General features: G+C 41.1%; 2 protein-coding genes across 13 annotated transcripts in view; one reads left to right on the top strand and one right to left on the bottom strand.

The window, feature by feature from the left end:
• The window catches only part of NBR1 (NBR1 autophagy cargo receptor), a 28,200-nt gene extending 18,854 nt beyond the window's left edge, over nt 1-9,346 (bottom strand). For all 7 annotated transcript variants that reach the window (XM_069603747.1, XM_069603749.1, XM_069603752.1 and 4 more), the window contains exons 1-5: nt 9,246-9,346; nt 5,990-6,100; nt 4,730-4,792; nt 3,988-4,006; nt 3,211-3,233 (exon numbers count right to left, since the gene is read on the bottom strand). In XM_069603747.1, the coding sequence (XP_069459848.1) occupies nt 3,211-3,233; nt 3,988-4,006; nt 4,730-4,792; nt 5,990-6,091 (207 nt within the window). In that variant the 5' untranslated portion in view covers nt 6,092-6,100; nt 9,246-9,346. The remainder of the gene's footprint in view (nt 1-3,210; nt 3,234-3,987; nt 4,007-4,729; nt 4,793-5,989; nt 6,101-9,245) is intronic.
• Nucleotides 9,316-13,267, top strand: part of BRCA1 (BRCA1 DNA repair associated) — a 68,886-nt gene continuing 64,934 nt past the window's right edge. For 3 of the 6 annotated variants that reach the window (XM_069603732.1, XM_069603730.1, XM_069603727.1), the window contains exons 1-2: nt 10,762-10,877; nt 11,748-11,846. In XM_069603732.1, coding sequence (XP_069459833.1) covers nt 11,767-11,846 — 80 coding nt within the window. In that variant the 5' untranslated portion in view covers nt 10,762-10,877; nt 11,748-11,766. Of the gene's footprint in view, nt 9,446-10,671; nt 10,878-11,735; nt 11,847-13,267 lie in introns of those variants that run through there. The other 3 variants (XM_069603731.1, XM_069603729.1, XM_069603728.1) reach the window with 2 other exon arrangements.

Raw genomic sequence — 13,267 nt, 5'->3', positions numbered from 1 at the left:
GGAGGAAATGGCAACCCACTCCAGTATTCTTGCCTGGGAAATCTAATGGACAGAGGAGCCTGAAAGGTTACAATCCATGGGGTTGCAAGAGTCAGACATGACTTAGTAACTCAACAACAACTAACTGTGGGTGTGTGTACATATCTTTATCCGTTCATCTGTTGATGGACATTTAGGTTGCTTCCCTATCTAGACTACTATAAATAATGCTGCTGTGAACATTGTGTGCATACACCTTTTCAAATTAGTATCTTCATTTCCTTTGTATATATACTCAGGAGTAAAATTGCTGGGTCATACAGTAGTTGTATTTTTAGTTTCTTGAGGAACATCCAGACTGTTTTTCATAGTGGCCACATCAAATTTACATACCCACCAATAGTGTACAAGTGTTTTCTTTTCTCCACAGCCCTGCCATCATTTGTTATTTGTGACCCTCCTGATGATAGCCATTCTGACAGGCGTGAGGTGATCTGTTTCTTATTTATTTACCTCTGAAGGAAGGCTGGCCTGGAGAACTGAAAGAACCTTTTGGTTGAGTGACAGGTATAATACTTTTATCATTTAAATTCAGATGAAATACAATGTTCAGAAAAAATTTTAAATAATATATATATACTTAGAAAACCAGAGAAGGCAATGGCACCCCTACTCTTCCCTGGAAAATCCCATGGATGGAGGAGCCTGGTGGGCAGCAGTCCATGGGATTGCACCGAGTCGGACACGACTGAAACGACTTTGCAGCAGCAGCATACTTATAAAAGGCAGAGGAACCAGAGATCAAATTGCCAACATCCGCTGGATCATCAAAAAAGCAAGCGAGTTCCAGAAAAACCTCTACTTCTGCTTTACTGACTAGACCCAACCTTTGACTGTGTGGATCACAACAAACTGTGGAAAATTCTTAAAGAGATGGGAATAGCAGACCACCTTACCTGCCTCCTGAGAAATCTTTATGGAGGTCAAGAAACAACAGTTAGAATGGGATATGGAACAACAGAGAAATTGGGAAAGGAGTACGTCTACGTGACGTACATTGTCACCCTGCTTCTTTAACTTATATGCAGGGTATATCATGTGAAATGCTGGCCTGGATGAAGCATAAGCTGGAATCATGATTGCCAGGAGAAGTATCAATAACCTCAGATATGCAGATGACACCACCCTTACGGCAGAAAGTGAAGTGAAAGAGAGTGAAAAAGTTGGCTTAAAAGTCAACATTCAGAAAGCTAAGATTCATGGCAAACACATGGGGAAACAATGGAAACTGTAAGAGACTTTATTTTTGGGGGCTCCCAAATCACTGCAGATGGTGACCACAGCCATGAAATTAAAAGATGCTTGATCCTTGGAAGAAAAGCTATGACAAACCTAGACAGCATATTAAAAAGCAGAGACATTACTTTGCTGACAAAGGTCCATCTAGTCAATGGTTTTTCCAGTAGTCATGTATAGATTTGAGAGTTGGATCATAATGAAAGCTGATCACCGAAGAATTGATGCTTTTGAATTGTGGTATTGGAGAAGACTCTTGAGAGTCCCTTGGACTGCAAGGAGATCCAACCAGTCCATCCTAAAGTAAATCAGTCCAGAATATTCATTGGAAGGACTGATGCTGAAGCTGAAACTCCAATACTTTGGCCACCTGATGTGGAGAACTGACTCACTGGAGAAGACCCCAATGCTGGAAAAGATTAAGGCAGAAGGAGAAGAGACGACAGAGGATGAAATGGTTGGATGGCATCACCAACTCTATGGACATGAGTTTGAGTAAGCTCCCGGAGTTGGTGATGGACAGGGAAGCCTGGAGTGCTGCAGTCCACAGGGTCACAAAGCGTTGGACATGACTGAGCTACTGAACTGATGCGCACATGCACGTGTGCACGTGCCCGTGCACACATACACACACACAGACACAACCAACTTATCAGGTATAGTTTGTCAACTCCTACTCTAGGCCAGAAACCAAGAAGCTTTTTCTAAAATACTTGGTATAGTCTGTGAAAAACACTGCTCAAGAAACAACTATAATGAAACTGTGTCAAAATATAAATGTGGGATTTTATAGTAATTATGTAAAAACTATGCATATAAAAGAAGCCTTGCTTCCTAGGGCAAGACAGGCTTATATAAACTCTAGACTCCTGACATCCAAGATTTCTGAATGAATGGGTAAAATAGTGAATGTGGGAAAGGTAGAGGAATTCTGAAGTTTTAAAAAGACTTTTTTAGTGAAACTACTGTAGCTTCTGAGAATTGGGAAACCGAAAAGCTGGAAGAGTTGAAGAACAGTAAAGGAGTGTTAGGAAACATCATGTGAAAACAGCTTAAAAGCAAAGAGCAAACAGGAAGATTGCATGAAAACTGGGGCAGAGAAAAATTACAAAGCATGAAAAATTCTTAACACAGATGGGTATTTCAACTATGAGAAACCAGGAGAGGACATGGATATCTAAAACCAAGAGACACACCCAGGGGAAGAAGGTCCCAGCATCGGTGGACTGAAATTCAAAAAAAAAAAAAAAACAAAAAAAAAAAACCCAAGAGACTGGCTGGGAAATACAGATTTCTCAGTAAAAAAAACAAGAAAAAATTGGCTAAATTTTTGAAACAAGTGGCACCCAGAACAGCAGATTTGACCATCAACTGGAAAGGGTAAATCCAGCTCCTGATTTAAAAAAAAAATCTTGCCTTTCCCTTCTTCTCTCCCTAGACCAAAAGTGATTATGGAAAATGACTTAATCTGGATTAGAAGTTCACAAAGGATAGTCAATGAAAGGTCAGCTTAGCACACCTTAAATAAGTGACCTTGAGGAATGCTCTAATTGATCACTGATAAACAAGAGGATATTTGTAACTGCATGGTTACACCTTTCACATTGTAGTGTAATATTCTACAGGGAACAAAGTGAAGGAAGGAGATGAAAAGTGTGAACCAGAAAGCATCAATCCAGAGTTTTTTGAATTCTGAAATGCCAGGATGGTGGCTTCAAGATCAGCAATGAGATGCCATGATCATCAGAAAGAATCTTTACATTAGGATGTACCTTTTGTTGCGTGGTATGCCAAACTCAACCCAGTCTCCCTAAAAATGGGTTTTGCTGTGTTTACAGTCATTAGTTTCTCCCCATGGCCAATGGAATTCAGGGTCAAGTTTTAGTCCATGAATATTTTTTGAATTATTTGAAAATAAGATGAAATAATCATTACCTTAAGTGCTTCTTCATATTCTCCTAAAAGGACAAAAATACATACTGTGATTTTTTTTTTTAACCAGCCCAAAAGATTCAATTAAGCACAGTAAATTCTTTTAAAAATTCTTAGCTTACAAAACAAATATATTTTTAGCTTACAATTGTTATACACAAACAGCTACTACCTTTTAGCTGACAAACTCCCTTCTCATGCTGTCATAAATAGAAGCTCCTTGCAGATTAGTTCTCCCACTTAAATCCTTCTCTCTTTGCTACCGGAGCCTTCCAATTAAAAAAACTCAATCCAGTTCCCTTACACTAGGCTTAACGAAGCTCAAGACTCAACAAAGTTCAAAGATAATGTTAATACTATCATTTCAGCCAGTTAAAAATATAACATTGTTCCTATTGAAAATGCACCCATGTTCTGAACAACCATCTTATTTATACATGGACTTTAACATGTACACCAAGTCAAGGAAAAAAGCAATATCAGGATAACAAGTTAAATGTGTTGAACTGGGAAGTGTATTTTCAAAAGATTAGCATCTTAAATATAAGAGAACGTCTCATTAAAGAGGTCCTTTGGGTCCAATCAAGGTACCAACCTACACACAAAAACTGCTAAAAGATAAAGATTTGCCATGAATCTAGTGCCCATGGGTAAATGAGTGCATTTATCCCAAATTCTACTCTATTACTGCAACAAGATTTGAGTGTAAATGGAAAGACCAATGCCTATGACCAGATTAAGATTTTAAATAAAGCTTAATAGGTTTTCTTAGGGACTCACCTTGACTGTTGATGGATACCTGTAAGGAAAAAAAGCAACAGTGAATTATAAGCCCCTCATCAACTGAGCAATTCAGCATATCCAGCCTCACAGGACAGATGCAAAATCTCAGGTTAGCGGTTCCACTTTTCCAGGACCTGAACTAACTGTGAATAATTAATTTTATTGCCTAACTATTACATCTACCTTTATTTCAGGTCCACTGAGAAGCAGCATGGTATAGTGGCTAGGAGCCTGGGCTCTGGAGCCAGAAAGTATGAAGCATGTGTCAGAGGGTATGAGTGGTACCCTACTCTACTAACTTCCCAGCTTTTGCTCTTTTAGGCAAGGTTACTGAAACTCTCTGTGCCTCAGTTTCCTCATGAATAAAACAGAAATGGTGATAATAGTATATACACACATAGTACTATTGTTAGTGTGACACATTATAACCACTCAATGAGGGTTTGCCATTATTTTTTATTATTATAGACTGAATAGCAGCTTGTGATATAGTTGAACATAAGATCACTATGTAGTTTTAAAAGTTATCTCTCAGATTTTCTTCTTCAGTGCTGCTTTCCTATTTCTCAACTCCATTTCAGACGCCACAAGTTGGCTTAGAACGTGCAATTATCAAATATATTTAAACTCCTACACAAATGAGATAAACAGTATTCTGATATTTTTGAACACATACCCCTCTTGAGAAATAAGATCCTTATTATAGATACCTGGGCATGGGTACTAGAATATACTTTACCTCTTCATTTTCCTCATCCAAATATTTTATTTGAATAGTGTTCAGATCAAACGAAACTTTTACCTGCAAATAAAATGTGCACACTATATGATCAAGTTATCAAAAAGGCAGGTTGCAACAGAACCCTAGAAATCATAATATAAAGGATGGTCAGGGACTGCCCAGGTGGGCCAGTGGCTAAGATTCCACGCTCCCAATGTAGGGGACCTGGGTTCAATCCCTGTTCAAGGAACTAGATCCCACATGCTGCAACTAAGAGTACATACAGGGCTGTTAACACTGATTATTCCTAAAGAGGTTGAAATAGTGGGTGAAGAGTGAGGGGAGTGGAGGGATATTAATCTTTTCATTATATATATCTGGATTGTTTCATTTCTTATAACAGGCACATATTATACAAAGTAATTTAAAATTTACCATAAAGAAAAAAGGCAAGCTGTCAGCTCATTTAACTAATAGGAAAAGAAAGATAGCTGTTTTTGATTTTCAGATCATTTGACAAACAAGATCCAACTTTCTGGATAACTATCTGTCCAGGCAGTATAAATAAATATAAAGAAATCTTTCCTGGAAGACAGAGGACTAGATCAGATCATCTTTTGAGGTCTCTCCACCATGTCTTACCATAACGCATAACCTGGTAAAAGTAGGTTTCTAACCAGAGTTTCATTAGACAAACAGTTACACAGGAAGTAAAACATTCACTATCACAAATCAAACAAAAACAGAACAAAGGGCAAACCTAGAGGAGGAAAGGCACCAATAACAACAAACGGAACAGAATGAGCTGCTGTGTGAACATCTGTGGCAGTTTTCCTGCTCAACTCAGACACTCATCCTCTTGACCTACCAATAAAAGCAACTGATCAGATCTTGAGAAACACAAATTGTATCTTTGGTGGTTCAAAACCCACAGTAACCTATCTGCTCTCAATCAAGAGAACATTAACCTGAGGCCTGGTTAGGGTGGGGCCCACACTAATTCATTCCTTAGGCTGTATCTACAAGGAAAGAATTTCTAAGTCCTATTGCACTTAAAAAAAGTTTTACCTTTCCTTTATAAATTCTTCAAGACGAATTTGTTTCCTCTACCAGTACATATATATGAACACAGAACCCTTGATAAAAATTATTTTCCAAAAAGTTCAGAAATGGTAAATATGACAGACTTTACAGCTAAGAAGCATGGCTAAAAATAACTACTTTAGGGGAAAATATCCCTGCTCAAAGGATGACGAAACAAAACAAAATAACACTCACCATAGCTTCCACATCAGCCCAAGTTGTATTTTCTGGGTCAGAAACTAGAAAGCTTTGAGTTTCATTTTTAAAAGTCACATTTAGTGTAACCTGTGGTTCCATGTTGTGCGGCTAGAGAAGACAGGATGGGTGAGGGAGAGAACACGTTAGACAGGGTTTTCTGTAAATGCATAAACATTCAATCAGCTAATGTCTGTGAGGACCTAATATGGGCTAGCCTAGGAGGACAGAGCAGTGGATGAGAAGATAATGTCCCTGCTCTTCTGCCATTTACAGTCTAGTAGGTGCTCCCTGGTGGCTCAGACGGTAAAGCGTCTGCCTACAATGGGAGAGACCCGGGTCTGATTCCTCGGTTGGGAAGATCCCCTTGAGAAGGAAATGGCAATCCACTCCAGCACTCTTGCCTGGAAAATCCCATGGACAGAGGAGCCTGATAGGCTACAGTCCATGGGGTCGCAAAGAGTCGGACACCACTGAGCGACTTCACTTTCACTTTTCACTTTCAGGTGGTTTAAAACAAATCTCACTGCCATATGTTTGCAAAGAGAATGTAAATTTTGGTCACATTCATAGAAATCATCTAACATTTGTAAAATCGTTTGGATTTTATGAACTTTATGATGACTGCTTAATTAAACAGATACCTGCTGTTACATATCTACTAGTAGGATACCAAGATGAGTTAAGAGTAGGACTCTACCCTTGGGGAATTTATATTACTAAAGCTTGAAGATGTTCTAATACATTTTTCTTGGAAAAGATGCCTTTTCCTAAACTGAGCAACCTAGGGTTTCTATGAGATCTATTTTAACAATTTAGAGGCTGAAACACTAGCCAAGAAACTACACAGGTGTACCAGTCAACACCCTTTACTCAGGGTTTTTTTTTTTTTTTTTGGCAGTCTACTTTTTTCTTTTATGGAGAATTTCAAATATATATAAAAGTGGAGAATAGTGATGATCTAACTATAATGATCAACTCAAAGTTACCCTCATTTCAGCTATACTCTTCCATACCTCCAATATGGATTGACTATAGTCAACTAATGTTTAAAATCTAACTATTATGGGAAAATTTAAACCTTTACAAAAGAAGAGAGATTAATATACAATGAACCCTGAAAGACCCATCAACTGTCTTCATAATTACCATCAACTCAGGACTAATCTTGTTATAGCAATGCCCTTTCCCTACCGGATTATTTTATTATTATTGTTTTTAAACACATCATGCCACATGCAGGATCTTAGTTCCCCAACCAGGGATCAAACCTCTGTCCCCTGCATTTGGAGCGTGGAGTCTTAACCACTGGACTGCCAGGGAAGTCCTTCTACTGGATTATTTGACAGCCATCATTTTATCCATAAAATAATTGAGGGTTTTATCTCTCAAAGAAATCTTACTTACAAATTGTTAGATTGTTTTTTATGACTTTATAGAAAAGTTTAAATCTAAACGTAAGTTGTAATGTAAAAGAACAGCCTTTTCATGTTTTTTTTTTTAAACATATTCATTAATGAATCCTGACTAAGCATCTACAGATTCAGATTTTGCTCCAGGCACAGACACTGCAGAGGACCAAGATTAAGTCTCAGGAGTTTACAGTGAAGAAGGGAGGGAGCAAAGTGATTTAGAAGAGCTGGATTCCAGACAGCTCTGGCACATTACTAGCCATATAAGTGTGAGCAGGTCATTTAAACTCTGAGCTTCAGTTTCTGAACCTGTAAAATAAGCCTGAGATCTCCATTTTGCTAACCTCATAACACTATCGTAAGGATTAAGTAAAAATGTGTATGCTGGTTCTTTGAAAACAGTACTTAAAAAACATGAAAGTTATTATTATATAGATCAGCCTTTAGAATGTGACATAGTGCTGTTTTCCCAAGTATAATGAACTGCCTTGTAAAACGATACAACTGTGAGACTGTCATTAAAAAGGACCTTGAACTCTCTAAGAATCAGGGATTTGGGGGTTTTTGGTAAATATAAACACAAACATCCCCCAACTTTTTCCAATCTCTGTCTCCACCTAGAGCCAAGAGCATTATCAAAATAGTTTCTGACACCAATTCTGCTGACACCCAGTATTTCATTCATACAGAATGCAATTCTTGGGGTCCTTAAAATTTGGACAAAACTCCTGTCAACGCCCCAGAATCCTGGGGAAAAAAATCGGGGCGATTGACTAATTCTTTCTGCCAATTGGATCTTCTAAAACACATTCTCAGTTTTCAACTTCTGAGAAACACACTTCCGCACTTTTGAGAATCGAAAAGGAAGCTAACCGTCTTCCCTCTTTCTCAAATTACACAACTGGAAATAAGTTTAGATACTTTGGAGCTCATCCAGCTGGCTGACTAGGGAGGTGAAAACAGGAAGTGGGAGATTCTAGTTTAGCTGGACTATTGCCAGGTCTTCATAAAGAGTTGCCTATTTATTTGCCTTGGATGTGAAATTCTTTCAGCGAGAGCATTAGTCTTGAACTTGTGAAAATACCAAAGCTGTGGTTACTGTCCTCTGTCACTGTAGTTAGTCAAGTCAGGTAGCTGTGGCCTAGGCCTTCAGCTTTCATTAACTGGATTATATCAAATTCATGCTCTGGCTCAGCTTTCCCTGGCACAAGTCAGCTTTTCCTTTAAGTCGATTTTTCCAGGATCTCAAACATCCCTTTAATGAAGTTGACCTGGAACCTGAGCTTTGATTACTGTCTCCACCTGAGGCCTATCTTGGAGTTAAAATGTGTGACCTGAAAGCTGTGTGTTCCATAAAAAGGAAAAACGGTGCCTTTCCAATACCAGAGGTCCCTGAACAAGGAGACTTCTTATGAGGTTCCCCAAAAGTGGGATTAGGGGGAGTGAGGAGGCTGTATGGGCAATGTCATCTTTTTTTTTTTCTTGCAGACTTCATCCTAGTCTTCCACTTATGGTTTCCTAGCATTCCTTGTCCCCAAGACAGTGTCACCACCCCGAAGACTCTCTCGTTTCCTTTGCCCAGGCCTTTTTTGTCCTGGGGAGTATCGGCGTCCTTCACCAGAAGCTAGGCGTTCTGAACCACGGACCCTCCGTCCCTCCTGTGGTATCCGCACCCTCGGCCCCTCAGAACACGAACGGCTCTCCCATCCGGTCACTGAAAGATCGGTTGTCCAAGTTATGGAAGAAGTCGCCCCTCTCCTTTGGAGGCTTCCTCCCGTGAACTTCCCCAAGTCCTCTCAGTGAGACGTGACACCACCCCTAGGTAACCGCAGTTGTTTCCTTACCAGCTTTCCGCCCCCGGGGGGCGCCTGCCGGAGGCCAATGCAAGAACCTTTCGCTGCCAGCTCTCCAGCTATCCCTGCGGGGTGAATCTAACATGGCGGATAGAGACAGGGCCTAGTCCCCAGGTTCTCTGAGTTTTCGACAAGATGATTGGTTATTACCAAGTGTCCCTCAAAACTACAGCCCCACTGATTGGTCGAAGGTAAGTTGGCCGGGGCGGGGCAGGAGGAGATTGACCCTCACAACAATAACAAACACGGGGCAAAGGGGCGGAACTGTGAGTGCGCAGCCGTGGGCCGGGGCCCCGGATGATTTCCCCTTCCTAGGTAAAAAACGCGCCCGTTGCATTTCTTTAGGTCACCGACCTTAGAGGACGACTTGCTGGAGACTCGCGGGGCTGGATGGGGACTGTAGTCTTACTAGGACTTGTAGGTTCTTTAGCCTATTATCCACTCGATGTACGAAAACATAACACTCCAATCCATATCTGTTGACATGCATAAGAGCGCGGAGCTCTTCAGTTTATCAACTGAGTTGTTAGACTCGTGTCTGCCTCCCGTATCGGAAGTTCCTTTCCGTAAGACTACAGTTTCCAAGGAACACTGTGGCCAAGGCCTTTCGATCCGCAATGCATGCTGGAAATCGTAGTTTTCCCCTCACAACGCTATTATTTACCTAAACTTGAAACTCCCATTGCGGCGGAAAGGGTGAGGGAGCTGGGCCTCTCCTGCGACTGCTTTAGGCACTATCATGCGCTCATACTAGGGGTCCAGGGAGCGATCTCGACCTTAGTACAGTAATCACTGTGACGTAATAACCCTCAACTGGAAGCGTAGAAGTGAGAGGGAGGGCGCCTATTTAAAAAGTCCGGGATGGAGAAGGCGATGGCACGCCACTCCAGTACTCTTGCCTGGAAAATCTCATAGACGGAGGAGCCCGGTAGGCTGCAGTCCATGGGGTCACGAAGAGTCGGACATGACTGAGCGACTTCACTTTCACTTTTCACTTTCCTGCATTGGAGAAGGAAATGGCAACCCAGTCCAGTGTTCTTGCCTGGAGAATCCCAGGGACGGGGGAGCCTGATGGGCTGCTGTCTGTGGGGTCGCACAGAGTCGGACACGACTGAAGCGACTTAGCAGCAGCAGCAGTGTACCATAGTGTTGCTTCTCTATACTATGTATTTCATTCTGCAAGTCCTCAGCCCAAAATTATAAATACATCCTAGATGACGTACCTACTAAAGTACAAGTGGCTGTTCAGAAATAAAAAGTAATACCTATTTTTTACGAAAAACAAACAAACAAACAAACAAAAACCTCCGGGAGAACTTGGTCTCTTCCGTCTCTTTCTAATTACGTAAATAGGGAAAGAATGTATGACCAATCGGGAGCCCCCAAGAGACTCAATACTTTCTGCTCCGCCCTTCAGTTACGTAACCGGTTCTCGCGCTGTGAGAGGCTCTCGCTCGCGGCAGCCGCCGGTTTCCGTGGCAACAGTAAAGCGCGGGAATTACGGATTAGTTGAAACTGCGACTGCGCGGTGTGAGCTCTCGGGACCCAGGACTGTCCAGGGGCTTTTTCAGAGAACTGGGCCTCTGGGCCCGGGAAGCCCGGACCTCTTGTTCTAGGTAAAAGGTGAGAGAGCCGTGGGGGAAGGGAGAGCGGCCCATGGGGTGCTCTGGGGCAGTAAACAGGTGTGGGGAGAGCCGGGGAGAGGTGACTTCTGAAGGCGAGCAAGATGGATGTTATCGGGCGGGGGGCGGACGGAAGGTGGAACCTGAGAAGCCTAAGACGTTGAATCTGGGGAAGTCGTGGGGAAAGGGTCTATTTGTGGGTCACGGGATCTGGGGGGAGGTGCAGATGATAAGGGCGGGGTAAGGGTGTGTCCTAGGGAGAATCCTGAGGGGGACGACATGGTATAAAAAGAGGAGCTGGTATATTTGAGAAAGGGACCCTGAGGGAAAACGGGGGCAGGACTCTATCTGGGAAGAGGAAGAGAAAGGCCTTTGTGCGAGGCAGAGCCCTTAAGAACTGGATTCTTGTGAGTTTCTGTGAAGGGGCCAGAAGGAAGAAGAGGGAGGAGCCTCCATAGGCCCAGAAACTGCTGGTACCGATGTGCCTGAGGAGAATCCTGAGTGTAGGCCAGTGGGAAAATCTGGGGAAGGACAGGGCTAGGAGCGTTGGTTGGTGTTGATTTTTATTTTAAGGATGAGAAAAAAAACAACTGTGATGATTGGAGAAATAAGAGGGTACACCACTCACCCAGTCAGTTACCCCACTGTGGCTTTCCCTTTCTTGGAGAACGAAAAAAATCAAAAGGAAATGATTGGAGGCTAGATGTGCTCAAACAGAGTTGAAATGGTCTTAATTACACAAAACGTTTAGAATTTTTTAAAAAATAAGGCTTTGGTCATTAGTTCTATGGTCTGATTCTAAAGCATTCCAATCTTAAATAACACTTAATAAACTGTTGTTTATATAACCGTTTTAAAGTGATTTATTCAGTTCATTGGAACAGGAAGAAATGGATTTATCTGCGGATCATGTTGAAGAAGTACAAAATGTCCTTAATGCTATGCAGAAAATCTTAGAGTGTCCAATATGGTAAGTCGAAAGTTAATTAATTTGAGATGATTCTTGTATATCCAGTATATCCTATGCAAATGAATGGAATTGACTTTAAGATGGTAAGGAGAAAAATGGTTATGTCTGTTAAGATTAAACCATTAAAGTTGCTGCTTTCTTAGCTGAAGACCTTTAAGAATATAGGAAATTTCTCCATTTTCTCCACTTGGGCTCTCTCTGTCACCTCAGCACACACAGCTCCCTGTCTTGAATGTCCACAAAGTGTCTTGATTGGTTCTACCAATGTAGAACCAGGGATCTGGTTTAGCTTAAGTGATATTTGGAGTTTTCATCCAGCTCCGTAACCAGCTTGATCACTTGGAATGGACATAATTGATAATGGGAATATAAAATCACGAATGCTTGATGTCAGTGAGTGGGTATGTCCTGGGAGAACCTTTGGCTGAAATTAGCGCTGTATATTTAAATGAGAATACTGCAAGTCCTCAAAACCTTTGGCAAGTTTCTGCAACTTCATTTTCACTTTTCACTTTCATGCATTGGAGAAGGAAATGGCAACCCACTCCAGTGTTCTTGCCTGAAGAATCCCAGGGACGGGGGAGCCTGGTGGGCTGCCATATATGGGGTCGCACAGAGTCAGACACGACTGAAGTGACTTAGCAGTTAGCAGTTTGACTTTTAAATCCCTTTATTTATTTAACAGTTTTTTTTTATAATTTTTAAAGATCACTCTCCATTTACAGTTATTACAACAGATTGGCTATATTCCCCATGTTGTATTGGTTTGGCCAAAAACTTCATTCAGTTTTCCTGTAGGATGATATGGAAAAGCACAAACTTTTTGGCCATCCCAATGTAATATATCCTTGTAGTCTCTTACACCTCTCACTACCCCCAATCCTATCGTGCCCCTCCCCACTCTTAGACATTATGAGTGAACCTTTGTTTTTCTTCATCTACAATATAAAGAGGGGACTAGAATTCTAAAGGCTTATAATTTACATACAGTGAAATGCAGAAAACGTAAGTGTACAAGTGTTTGACTTTGGGTAAGTGTGTGTATCTTTGTAACCCAGTCAAGATATGGAACGTTTTTTTCAACCCGGAAAGTTATCTTATGTGGATTCTGGAGCTCTTAACTTACTGGCTCTCCACGACCCTTGGAGGCCTATAGATAGAGCTATATTCCTATATAGTTTCTTAATGTAATTTTATATCTTGTATTTTATATATTTAAAGACATCACTGTGAGAAGGGGATTCATGAGCTTTATCAGCTCCCGAAAGGAGTCAATGGTACAACAAAGGTTATGAACCCCAGGCTAAATGATCTCAATGGTGTCTCTTAAATCTATTAAATAAAATCTACAAAATAAATTAAAAACCATATCTCAGAATTTCTTGGTGAAAAGCCAGAAAGGAAATTTAGAAAGTTTATTG

Source organism: Ovis canadensis, chromosome 11 (genome assembly GCF_042477335.2).
Source record: "Ovis canadensis isolate MfBH-ARS-UI-01 breed Bighorn chromosome 11, ARS-UI_OviCan_v2, whole genome shotgun sequence".
NCBI lineage: Eukaryota > Metazoa > Chordata > Mammalia > Artiodactyla > Bovidae > Ovis > Ovis canadensis.
The sequence above is the reverse complement of the archived record's forward strand: the minus strand, read 5'-3'. Positions and strand labels throughout refer to the sequence as shown.